At 31.6% G+C, this 13678-nt stretch overlaps 1 protein-coding gene and 1 pseudogene across 2 annotated transcripts; both read left to right on the plus strand.

The window, feature by feature from the left end:
• Window positions 1-2755: 2755 nt before the first annotated feature.
• On the plus strand, window positions 2756-3749 carry LOC146952287 (F-box/kelch-repeat protein At3g06240-like; annotated as a pseudogene).
• Window positions 3750-6077: 2328 nt separating this feature from the next.
• LOC146952288 (F-box/kelch-repeat protein At3g23880-like) lies at window positions 6078-8973 on the plus strand. 2 transcript variants are annotated; one of them, XR_015005650.1, is made up of 3 exons: window positions 6078-7398; window positions 8072-8151; window positions 8191-8973. XR_015005650.1 is itself a non-coding variant. In XM_085700644.1 (2 exons), the coding sequence occupies exon 1, from the start codon at window positions 6143-6145 to the stop codon at window positions 7394-7396; it is 1254 nt and encodes a 417-aa protein (XP_085556770.1). In that variant the 5' UTR covers window positions 6081-6142; the 3' UTR covers window positions 7397-7398; window positions 8072-8973. The 2 variants fall into 2 exon arrangements, 1 of the variants encoding a protein (XP_085556770.1); XM_085700644.1 differs by having other exon boundaries at window positions 6081-7398; window positions 8072-8973.
• Window positions 8974-13678: the final 4705 nt, after the last annotated feature.

Below are 13678 nucleotides of genomic sequence, written 5' to 3' on the forward strand. Positions count from 1 at the left end.
AATATTTGGCACCCCTGGAAAAAAAATTCAAGATCCGCCACTGCATGCAAGAGTCCGAGCGGGACATGTTTGATAGTGGAGGATGTTTGATGACAATGGTAGAGTGTCAGAGTGCATGTTTTGGATCCATAGTGAGTCATGGTAAGCTATCATGGTTTTACAAAAAGTTTCAACTTCAGCAAAATAACGGAAAGCATGCATAAAATGTAATAGAAGGAGATGGCTAAGAAGAGGAGAAATTTTATGGGGGAGGGTGCTAGACTATTATGGTGAAAGATGGTAGCAACAATAGCAATGATAGATGATGTTTGAAACGTGAAAATTGTATACAAATTGTGATGTCTAAGAAGAGTTACTTTCACGAAAAATGACTTTTAATCACATACAAACCCAATGGGAAATGGAAATGAGCGCGAAAGTTTGATTTTTAGTTTTTTTTTTAAGAAGTTAAACTAGTCCACCCAAGTTAACATGGGGAGAATCGAATTTTATAGAGTAACACACTTTCAGATCTAAATTAATACTACCAACCAACCTAAATGAGTTATTTGATTTTTAGTGTTATTGGTGTTTTGCGTAAATATGATTTGGTTTGAAAATGTCAAAGTAACAATCATACGATCGTAAGAAATAAGAAAGAAACATGTTCTTTTTCAATCATATGATCATATGACAAGGTAACATCTAGAGAGAAAAAAATTGATTAAAGTAGTATACAAACACATTATTAATAGTTCTCTTGTTGTTACAGGGTTTGTTCGGCTAGTCATATTACCACTACTTTCTATGGATTCAAATGTAAGAAAAGATTTTTTTTAGGTTCATTTAATAATTAATATATTTGATTTATAATGAAGGCTATATATATTAATTATTCAATGAACATAAATATATATATATATATATATATATATATATATATATATATATATATATATATATATATAGGGTTGCTAACTTACTTCCACCCAAAAACATGAAGGAGTAAGTTAGCAACCCTACTCCCACTTGTTTTTTTACCAAAAGACCAATTTTTATCTATATAAAACCAATTTTAGGTGAGGGATAAATTTGTAAATTGCACTTTATTTTTGTTTTTGTTGAATTAAACATATGTTTCTTGTTGGAACATAAACTCATCGCCCTCAAAAACAATATTACACCCCCAGTTTGTATTAACATCAATTAAGAAAGCACAATGATAGCATTACAGAGTCAAAGACCTTAAATTTACATTTTACTGCAGTACTTAACATGATTCAATACGAATTAGACCTTAAAATTCCGTGACAAAATCGAAACTTTGTTCTTCTTAAATTTGCACAGTCTAATAAATGTATATTCAAAAGCAATTTGAACAGTCTAATAAATGTAAATTCAAAAGCACAAGATGCTTTGTTGTTTTTTTTGGAAGAAGCTAAATTAGCCCACCTAAATTGCCACTAGGGAAAAGCCCACCGATGCTTTGTTGTTTTTTTTGGAAGAAGCTAAATTAGTCCACTTAAATTGACACTAGGGAAAAGCCCACCTAAATTGCCACTAGGGAGAATCGAACCTGAGACCTCGAGAAGGAGCACATTCCCGGGTCCCAAGCCAATACCACTAGGCCAGCCCAAGTGGGTTTACACAAGATGCTTTGTTAAATTCATTAAATTAAGCATAATGAATGTTAGTAGTCTATGTTTTAACATGGTCAATTTCAATTCATTAAATTAAGAGAAAGGGAAATGTTAACTTGTGCCCTTAGGGCACAAGTTTAGAAGCCAATTGTAGAAACTAATTTTTGGAAATTGTGCATTCAATGCTTTGAAAGTTTAAAAATTTATTTTTTCAATACAAAACTTATGTTTTATTTCTTTTTTTAGATCTTTAACTTGTGCCCTTAGGGCACATGTTAACATGACCCTAAGAGAAATGATATTTGAACATTCATTTTTTAACAACTTTTGTGACAACTCTCTCTCATGCTCTCATTGTACTTTTATTCTCTTTTTTTTTCTCTCTCTAATGTTATTGTCCAATAAAAAAAAGGAAAAAGGTTGTCACTAAAAGTGGTTAGAAATTGGTTGTCAAAATATCATATTAAACTAACAAAGAATGCTTTGTTAAAAAAAAAAAAAAGAACAAAGAATACACTAATTAGTTACACAGTGCTTCCAACAAACTTATGAGCTTACATAATGTGTTGTTCAGCTATTTTTTATTGTTTAAGAAGGAAAGAGAAAAAGAAAAAAAAAAAAAAAAAAAAAGCAACAAACGTTTGTACGAGGTGGCCGTCAGGTAAAAAAAAATATTGTTTAAAAAAAACATTACAAGTCAAAATACAATAATGCCCCTTCATTAAAGTAGTACTCCCTCCGTTTCAAAATGAATGTCGTTTTAGGTGTTTACACACATATTAAGAATGCAATGATTAAAAGAAAGAGAATGGTTATTTTACCAAATTATCCTCCTTAACTATTGGTTAGTTTTAAAAGTAATACTTTGGAAGTAGTGTGCAGAGTATTAATTGGAGGGTACAATTGAAAAGAAAAAGTTATTATTGCATTGAAAACTGAAAGTGACATTCATTTTGAAACAATTTTTTTTGGCTAAAGCGACACTCATTTTGAAACGGAGGGAGTGTTTATTAATGACATAATGGAGCTTTTAGTAAAAAACAAGTGGGAGTAGGGTTGCTAAGTTACTCCTTCATGTTTTTGGATGGGAGTAAGTTAGCACCGGAATCGAAGTGACTATTACCCTTAAAATTTTCCAAAGAAAGAAAGAAATCTCGTTATCCTATTTCACCTTTCGGTACTCACAACCATCTCCGCCGTTTCAAAGGCATCACCACCGTCACTACCAATCAAATTGTACCGTCAATATCTTCTTAAGGACTTAGAAGTCCTCCCAAAGGGTCTAAAGATCCTCCTAGAGGCCTCGGCGCCCTTTTAAAGGGCTCTATGGCCCAGGGCGCGCCCTCCCCAGAGCGCCGCCTCAAACAGCTTCTAGAGCTCGGCATAAAGACCTCAACACCCTCATTAGTCACGATAAATCAAGCGCATAAAGGCTATAAATACAACTTTGAGAGACAAACCCTACTTACTACTTTTGGTGCAAGTACACAAATCGATCCATAACTATAAGCCAACGATGACTCGGTCGCCGGTGGTCCTCTTCGACGATCTCATCGTCGAGGTACTTTCGTTTCTTCCGGTGAAATCTCTTCTTCAATTCAGGTGTGTGAGCAAATCTTGGAAAACCCTAATTTCCGATCCCTTTTTTGTGAAACTGCATCTGGAGAAATCACAATCACAAAAACTAAACTCTTCACTCTTCACAATATTCACGGGGTTCACACTATTCACGGGGAAGGAACACTTAAATGACGATGAACTTGAAGAGGAATACAGTGTCGTTAGATACCCTATTGATCGTATATTCGAAAACCCTTCCTTCACCTGTTTTCACGATTCTCAATCTCATCATCTCAACATCAAAGAATTTCGAAAAGGCTCTTTTATAGTTGGTTCGTGTAATGGATTGTTCTTTTGGCTGATGCAGATTTGAAGCACTGGCTTCGTGTTTGGAACCCAGCCACCAGGACTCTATCTGAAAATTTTGGTTATTCCGATCAAGATTTCCTCTATGCCTTTGTATGTGATAATTCAACCGGAACTTATAAAGTGGTGGCGTACTGTAATGATGGAGAGACAACATCAGAGGTCAGAGTTCTCAATTTGAAAATTAAATTCCATAATTTTTAAAAATCTTTTTAATTTTAAAAAAATCTGATTATATTTTCTAATTTTTTTTAATTTTTTAAATTTCGAAAAAAATCTTAATAGTTTTTTTATAATTTTAAAATTTTTGAAAAAAATCTAATTTTTTTATTTTTAACTTTTTTGGAAAAAATATGACTATTTTTCTGTTTTTTTATATTTCGGAAAAAATTTTAATATTTTTTCTGAATGTTTTAAAAATTATTTTTCGATTTTTAAAATTTTTGAAAAAAAACTAAATATTTTTATGATTTTTTTATTTTTTAAAATTTATTTTCAAATATTTTAAAAATAAAATATGACATGGAAATTTTTTTGACACGTGGCCAATTAAAAAAAATAAATAATGAAAAAAATACTAAATCAGCGCCACATATGCGATTTTGCTGATTTGGATGGGGGAGGTGTGTTTTCTGGAAAAAAAAAGTTTTACAAGGATTCAACATCTGTGATGATAATAATTGGAGAAAAAGTGCTACTGGCCAATGCATATTGAAATGTCTGAGTTCAAGGTTTGTTTGGTTAGACAGGCTTCCAGCGGAGTTGCATATGGATTTCTTTTGAGACAGAATTGGCTTGCCCAATTATAGATTTTAGTAGTCGTTCTTTTATGTTTTCTTTTGTTTTTCTTTGAGGGTTTTGGCCTAGCCCCCCTCTCCTTGTATATTTTTTCCCTCTTTTTTAATAAAATTTTAGAGTTTGACGGGCATAGGACGGAGGCTTCCCGGGGTGCCAACCTAGTTGGGGTGCCTCTCCTTGATGTCTGTCTTTCTCCCTGCTTAGCAAAAAAAAAGGATTCAAATCAAACCGAAAATTTTAGAGAGGCGAAAACCGGAAATGACCTATATTACATGGGTGAAAAGCACTATTAACCCAAATTTTTATTATTTGAATTGTGTTCTTGGTTGCAATTGTATTGTTCTTTGATTGAAGATAAATTTTAGACTATGATTCTCCTATTTCTCCGTTGCTTCTCAAAAGTTTTGCTGAAGTGCTGCCTAACTCGCTGTGTGTTGGGAGTCTGCCTTTGGTTTTCTTATTTGCACAGGGAAATTGATTTTGTTATATGGCAGATGAAGAAATTTGCGGTTGAAGATTCTTAGACTCTGTTGCTTAAAATTAGTTACCATGATCTTCTAATAGATTATGACAACTTTAGTGACACGTACATAAGTTATTTTCAGTTGGTGCCATATTTCTTTCTGAGGATGGTGGTTCACTGATACTTCTAAGCAATCTAGAATCTGAAACAATTCTCTATAATAGGAGAGATAATAGAGCAAAGTGAACATAAATTATTGTAAATAGAACTACTACTGATAATAGAACTAGTGATCGTGTATATTGGGACTATGAGTTGGATTATGTTGAAAGCTTAGTTCCAAATTTTTGAAAGTAAGTTTCTAGTCCATTGTTTATGTATTTGAATTTATGTTCGTTTGTATATGTTGTTTTATTTGTACATGTTTTATAATAATGTGAATGTTCTTTTATGATTGCTTACGTTAATCTAATTGCATGCTGAGACTTATATTGAGAAAAATCTATATGATTATTATTAGTATATACAACTATATCAGCTTGTTGGGATAGTTGTTTCCTTGTAACGTTTGCACTGTATAAAATCATTGCGGACAGAATTTGGATTATCTCTTTTTTTTCCCAAGAATATGATATTTTTCCTGAAGAGATTAATGAATTTCTACCTGATTGGGAGAATATGAATTCTCAATAAACTCAGTTCCTAACACTCATCCTACATCTACACCCTTGTTACAAATCTTATCGATAAGAGTTTCATTCGGCCCAAGTTATTTTTCTTGAGGAACATTGATATTATTTGTAAAGAAGAAAGATGGATCTATATGATTATGTGTAGTGTAGTAGACAATAAATAGTTGAACAAGGTGATAGTAAAGAATAAATATAATTTACCGAGCATTGTTGTATTGTTTGATCAACTCCAAAGAATTTAGTATTTTTCTAAGATTAATTTAATTTGCGGTTTTGGTATCACCAATTAAAGATTAAGAGCAATCTTATATCAATGACAACTCTTTTCACATGCTACGGGCATTATGTAATTCTAGTTATGCCTTTTGAACTTACTCATACTCCAACATATGGATTGGATGAATCGAGTTTTTTTCCATTCTTATTTTTTTAGTCTTCGGTCTAATGAGATCACGTCAAGTTGGCAACTTGTCTTTTTATTAATAATAATGCTCTTTTAGAAAATAGATCCATGACTGTTCGTGAAAGATTGGGATAAATGTTTTCGCTATAAATAGCACCACTCTTCTTATTTTTCCCACCATCGTATTTCACAACTCAGTACTCAAACCATCACCATCAACTATCACGCTGTTTCCATCACAATGACTACGTCACCGGCGGTTCTAACAGAGGATCTCATCATCGAGGTACTTTCGTTTCTTCCAGTGAAATCTCTTGTCCGATTCAGGTGTGTGAGTAAGTCGTGGAAAACCTTAATTTCAGATCCCACTTTTGTGAAATTGCACCTCGAAAAATCACAATCACAAACACGAAACTCTTCACTTTTAACAATAATCACGAAGCACAAAAACTACATTCCGGGAAATGATGAGGAATACAGGGTCGTTAGACACCCTATCGATCGTGTATTCGAAAACCCTTCCTTCACCTTTTTTTACGATTCCCATTCTTATCATTTGAAAAACCCAGCAATAACTCGAAAGTACTCTAATATAGTTGGTTCCTGTAATGGATTGCTTCTTTTGAATGTTGATTCTGAATGGTATAGGAAGGATTTTGAGTACTGGCTTTTTGTTTGGAACCCAGCCACCAGGACTTCATTTAAAATGAGGTATTTTCACCATCGTGACATTTCCAGCTTTGCCTTTGGATGCGATAATTCAACCGGAACTTATAAAGTGGTGGCGTTCTGCAATATTAATCAACAACCAGAGGTGAGAGTTCTCAACTTGGGTGGTGGTGGTCGTGATGGTTGGAGAAATATTGAAAGTTTTCCTGTTGTTCCTTTTCGTTTGCTCTGTGATGATTGTAAGTATGTGTATTTGAGTGGCACTCTCAATTGGTTGGCTATTCATAACAACAATACCTTTTGTTATAATTTTAAGAAATATACTATTGAACAATTTACTATTCTTTCTCTTGATTTGGGGACTGAGACATACAATCAATACACGATGCCCTGTGGTTTTGATGAAGTGCCGCCTGACGCGCCAACTATTAGTGTGCTCGGAGGCTGCCTTTGTTTTTCTTATTCACACAGGGAAACTGATCTTGTTATATGGCAAATGAAGAAATTTGGGGTTGAAGATTCTTGGACTCAATTGCTTAAAATTAGTTACCATGATCTTCTAATAGATTATGGCAACTTTAGTGACGATGACAGAAGTGAGTTTCAATTGGTGCCATTATTTCTTTCTGAGGATGGTGATTTGCTGTTACATAAGAGCAAACTTTATTGCTTAGAATCCCAAACGATTCTCTTTAACAGGAGAGATAATAGAGCAAAGCAAACAGAAATTATTGCAAGTAGAACTACTGCCGATAATAGAACTACCAATGATAAATATTGGAACGATGCCAACAATTATGTTGAAAGCTTAGTTCCAATTTTTTGAAAGTAAGTTTCTCTTACATCATTTACGAGTTTGAATTTATGTTCATTTGTATATGTTGTTTTATAATAATCAATTGTGTGACTATTTTATTTTATTATTGCTTAGGTTAATTTAATTGTATACTGAGCATGTGGCTTATATTGAGAAAAAATCTATACGATTATTATTAGTTTAATTGTATACTTGTAACGTTTGCACTGTATATCATCATTGCGGACATAATTTGGATTATCTCTTTTGGAGATTTTAAGGTTTTTATATATCAACCTCTCGTTAAGAAAGAGAGAAATTTAACTGATCGGTGCCATTTCCAACAACATCGGATGAGAGGACACAACTAGAATATGTTATACACACCATCTCCACTTTCAAGTTTTGTATAGTAGATGTTTTTTATTCTGGGTCTTTAGGATTTTACCTTTTATTTACACATAGGATTTCAGATCAGCATGGAAGATGCTTTAAGATTTTGCTACATAATTTTTTATGTGCAGTTATGCTTTAAGAAATTATTCAACATAGCATGTAGACTATGGATGAACTCTAGTTCTTTTTACATGCCTTTTAACATTAACACCGATAAATAAAGTGTGTTTTGTTATGCTTTATTTGTTTCTTTCCCTCATTCTTGGTTCTTCTTTTGATACATCTTTGATTATTTTGGTTCTTACATAGGATGGACAAACTGAACCTGGATGGAGATACCGGATGTATTTATGTATTCAACAGAATCTTCGAAGCCCAGATATAATTCCTTGAGTCAGCTATCAAAAAGAAAAGTGTATTGGCCTATTTTGGTTGAAGTTGAAAGGGTTTGTTCAGTTGTGGCTTTCTGACCTTCAGCTGTTCCGGTCCTGCTCTGATATTCTAGTTCTGCTGCAGTTTCATGGTGTTTTGGAGCGTGTTTGACGTTGTATTTTTCTTGCTGGACTGCTAGTGTTGCATCAGTTTCATGTTTTATCCTTTGTAAGTAGCTATCTTTACTGCTTGGCATTTGAGCCCTTCGGTGTTGGTTTTCTTTTGTCGATTTCTTTGGTATTGGTTGCTTTGCTAGTGGACTGCATTAGTGGGTCTTACTGCTAGTGTTGCATTAGAGTTCTGGTGTGAGAAATTGCTGGTGAGTTGTCTGCTGTTCCGTAAATTGGCGGGGTTGGGGATTTCAATTCTGCTAGATCGGCCCACGATTCAGTTTCTGAGTTTTCAAGCTTGGTATTTCAGTTTTGTCGCTGTTGAATGTTTGGCGTGTCTATTTGTTCTGTTTTTTAGCAGGATCAATTGTATTGGTATTCCTCGTAGTTGGTTGTCAAGCTATATATAAAAGATTGACAGTGCTTTAGTTTTCTGTTCTTGCTCGCTTTATTCCGAGACTAGACTCTTTTAAGAAACCTTGTTTTTTTGTATTTTTTTTTTTTTTTTTTAACAATCAGAAAGAAAATGGAACTAGTAGTGTTCAACTCTGTAAAGGCATCTGCTCTGTTTGAAGCCTTGTTTCCTGTTAAAGTAGATGAAAATTGCTCTGGCCTTGTTTATTAGACAATATTGGTTATGAAAAATAAAATAAAAGAAACTTGTAATAACTCTGAGCTCTTTAGAATAGTTTATCATATAATCGGAAATTAACTTCTGCATTTCCATTTTGTCAACAACTCATTTAACTTCTTCCTAAGCACAATGAACTAACACTTGCAATAACAACTTAATTTGATTGAGAAGCTCATACAATTTAGAAGTTAATTCAAACTATACCATGATGAATGAGGTTTTGATTTCTAACCTACCTTGAAGGTTGAACGTGGTACTACTCTAAGTTCATAGGAAATAGTTTTTCATAACCAGCTGAGCACAACAAATTAACGCGGACAAACTCTTTTTAGTTTCCGTTATTGTCTAATAAACAAGCCAAAGGAGGAATACATGCATAGAATGTATGGATGGATGGCTAAGAGGAGGAATAATAATGGTGGAGGGTGCTAGACTAATATGGTGATAGATGGTATAAAGCAACAATAACAATGATAGATGATGTTTGAAACATGAAAGTTGTATACAAATTGTGATATTTAGGAAGAATGACTTTCACCAAAAAATGGCTTTTAGTGACATACAAACCCAATGGAAATGAAACGTGAAAGTTTGATTTTTCGTGTTACTTGTGTTCTACGTAAATAAGAGTTTGATTTGAAAAATCACAAGGTAACAATCATTCAATCATATGAAAGAAAAAAGTTCTTTTGCAAATACACGTTCTTTTGCAATCATATGACAAGGCAACCTCTAGAGAAAAAAAGAGAGAAGGAAATAGTCCCTCTCAATGAATCTGAATAGGTAAATTAATTTTCAAAATTGTAAGGATGCTTAGAATAGTTCATAATTTTTATGAATTTCCATATACATATATCTTCAATTATAAATCGTCAGTAAAAATAGTTTCTTTCTAAACTTATTGATAGTGACTATGAAATGACACTTTATTAGTAATATAGATATAGATTATTAATAGTTTTCGTCTTTATTTTGATGTTTGTTCGTTAACATTGTCAGATTAGCTTCAATTCAGTGTATATTTAATGAATGACATTTCCCTAAAAAAAAATAAAAATGAATGACATTGGTGTCATGGACGTTATAGATTTGAAGACATAGATATTTTAGACACTTAAAAAAAAATTCATATGTATAGCTTTATATATTTTGTAGTTTTATGTTATTAACATAAATGTTGTGAGTTTGTTTGTATATATACATCATTTTTATTTTTATCGAATTTGTATAAAAATCTTCGAGGAAGAAAAGGAGTTGACCAGAAAGATGACCCAAACGAGAAAATTAAAATCCAAAAAAAATGTTTGACATAATTGATTTTTTCAGTTCCACAATAACTTATTAGGTATTTGTGAAAATAAAGAGATCTAAATAACTTATGTCATGAAAATTAGAATGATAAATTAGTATGATTTGATCCTTTACATGAAGGGATCAAATCATTTGAAACATGAGTTACAATTTATTTGTATGGCTCTATTGATAAAGATGATTATATGAAACTTCCTTAAGTATTTAATTTATGTGAGACATACTATTAGAAATATTGAGATAGCATCATTTGTTAATTTAAAGATTTGAAAATAAATTTTTGCTATATTCAATTTTATGATGATATAAATATCATTAGAAATCCTGAATATATCCAAAAATTTGTTGATTATATAAAGGATTGAAATAAAATAAGTTGGATGTGCAAAATTTGCCCGAACTTGCAAATTTATTATTTAAATGAAATTTGTGCATTGAGAAACTTATATAGCAAATATGCTAAAATAATTTGGCAGGACAAATCTAGTTGATTATGTACTAGAAGGATTATAATGTCACTTGATGTGAGTAAAGATAATATCCCCAGGACAATGAGGAACACCTTGAATTGGTCCTGAAGTACCATCCATCCATATCTTAGTTCAGATGTGGACACTAATTTATTTTGCTAATTATATATATCATGGTATTTTGTGCTTGTCAATATTAGTAAACACGAATATTGGAACAAAGTAAAGTATACAATTGTATTTTAGAGAAACAAGAATATCATCTCATCTTTTAGAAATGATAGCACTACATCGAGGAAGTGAAGAATTATATTTAATTAAAGATGATGATTTTACATAAAACAAGAAGTGTTTTCTTAAAGAGACTCTTACAACAACTCAATGTGAAGATAATATCTCAAATACTCCCTCCGTCTCTTAAAAATTGACGTTTTAAAAAAAAATGCTAGCAGAATTATTGACGCTTTGTAATTTCAATGTGAAATTAAGCCAGTTTTTCCAGTTTTGCCCCTGTTGTCTTTTTAGCTTCCTGTTGCCTTTTGAAAAATGCAACATCTTGAGCCATGTACTCCGGAAAAATCGGTATATGCCCTTCGTCATTTAATGCTAAATTATGACTTGGAATAGTGAAGAAGAAGACGACCTAAATTATGACTTGGAAAGAGTAGAAAATTCTCTTGATTTTGAGATAGTTGATGATGAAGAAGATGAAGACCATGCTTTGGAAGTAGTGGAACCAAATTTTGAGACAGCTGCAGAAGAAGTTGGAGCAAATGAGTTGCATCCAGATTTTGTTGAAGTTGCAGAGGAAGAAGTTGGAGAAAATGAGTTGGAACCAAATATTGAAGGAGTAGTAGAGATAGAAGATGAAGGTTTGGAAGAAAGAGAAAAGAAAAATATGCTTATAGTCTTACAATGACAGTAGAAGAAAAGTTGAAAAGCAGATGAAATAATTGCCTCTTGCTATATTAAAGAAAGCATATGTCTGTTGGTATATTAAAGAAGGGTTAATTATGTTTTTAGTCCCTATAAAATAGTGACCTTGTAAGTTTAGTCCCTACTTAATTTTAATAGCATTTTTAGTCCTTAATTTTGTTTTTCTGCACTGAGTATTAGTCCCTACTCAATTCAAATTTGTTTAATTTATGCTTAAACTCTTAAATTTTTGAACAATTTTTTGCAGACATGTTTAGAACATTACTAAAAGTTCGTCCGCAAAAAATTATCGCAAAATTTGATTTCTACATCCAGATTTTATTACTTTTTATCTTTAACTTTTGTCGTTTTAAAAAATTCATATTTAATTCATTTCATGTCAGAAAATTCTAAATTTTAGTAAACGAACCTTTCATAGTGTTCTAATCTTGTCTCAAAAAAATCATTCAAAACTTTAAGAGTTTAAGGATAATTAATCAAACTTTGTTTTAGCAGGGACTAAAATTATAAGTAAATTTTTTTTATAGGGACTAAAAATGCTATTAAAATTAAGTAGGAACTAAACTTACAAGGTCGCTATTTTATAGGGACTAGAAACATAATTAACTCATTAAAGAATTGGCGATGGTAAGTTGAAAAGTGGGTGGCCACGTGACTTTTGTTCTTTCCAAGCAATATGTCTTGTAAATTTGATTTTACAATAAAAAATAGTGAGGTTAGTTTAGTAAAAATAGTATATCTGTTGACTAATTTATTGCATTTCTTAAACTGTGTGTAAAAACCTTAAACGACTAATATTATGAGACGGAGGGAGTAGTGATGATGTGGAGAAGAATATACTTGTACTTATTTTACTTACTTTTTTAGTTATTGAATGCAAGCAAATAAGTTTAATAAAGTATGTTTTCATATCTGTTAAAACTAAAATGAAAATTTTGGTAAGATTCAAATATGATTGAAAGACATACTAAGATTCATTTTATTATGATGATATTGTAACTCTAATAATTTTATTTGTGTTCATTGGTATATTTGTAGGAGTACATCACATGAGTTAAAAATTACTTATTAACTATTCGAGATACCCGTGCTCAGTACGGGTAGCGCGGCTGCGCCGCGCAGCAAAATGTGTGTTGTTGTGCGATGAGGTGCGTGTCGGCGAGAACAAATATAATAGTAAATAATGCTATAAAAAAATTTATAATTATTTTTTATCTTTATCATTTGTTATTAACTTTAACTAATTATGTGGTAACAAAATTAGTATACTATAATAGGTGAGTAATTTTGAGTCTCGTGTATCAATTATACTTTCATTGAATAATTTTAGTAGTGGAAATGTTGTATGGAGCATTTAAAAAAACTTTGATATAGTCCTTTAAAAAAAAATTGATATAGTATTTCTAGAAAATCATAATTTATTTTATTTACAAATATAAAAATAATTTTCAAAACCGAGTTATCAAAGCAAAACAAAATATTAAGCAAAGACAGTACAATAATTTTTGCAGTCGTTATGTTTCTCATGTACATGTATATATTAGATTAGTGTTTAAATTCGGTCCCGTGTATCAATTATACACTCTTCAGATGATTTTGGTAGTTAAAATTTTATATGGAGTTTTTTTTATATAGTATTTTTATAAACTCTTAGTTCATTTTATTAACAAATATCAGAATTAATCCTCAAAACTGAGTTATTAAAGCAAACCAAAGTATTAGGTTAGGACAACACAATAACTTTGACGTTCCAAGTTTCTTATGTATACGTTAGCGTAGTGTTCAAATTCGGTCCCGTGTATCAATTATACACTCTCGAATGATTTTGGTAGTGGAAATTTTATATGGAGTTTTTTTTTATATAGTATTTTTCTAAACTCTTAGCTCATCTTATTAGCAAATATCATAATTAATCCTCAAAATTGAGTTAGTAAATCAAACCAAAGCATTAGGTTAGGACAACATAATAACTTTGGCACTCTTTAAGTTTCTTATTTATATGTATACATTAGATTAGTGTTCA

Source organism: Medicago sativa, chromosome 1 (assembly GCF_051527215.1).
Source record: "Medicago sativa cultivar Bolivia chromosome 1, Bolivia_mono, whole genome shotgun sequence".
Lineage (NCBI taxonomy): Eukaryota > Viridiplantae > Streptophyta > Magnoliopsida > Fabales > Fabaceae > Medicago > Medicago sativa.

Excerpts from the sequence above, each read along its gene's own strand:
- LOC146952288 (XM_085700644.1), top strand. The coding sequence starts at position 6,143 with ATGACTACGTCACCGGCGGTTCTAACAGAGGATCTCATCATCGAGGTA.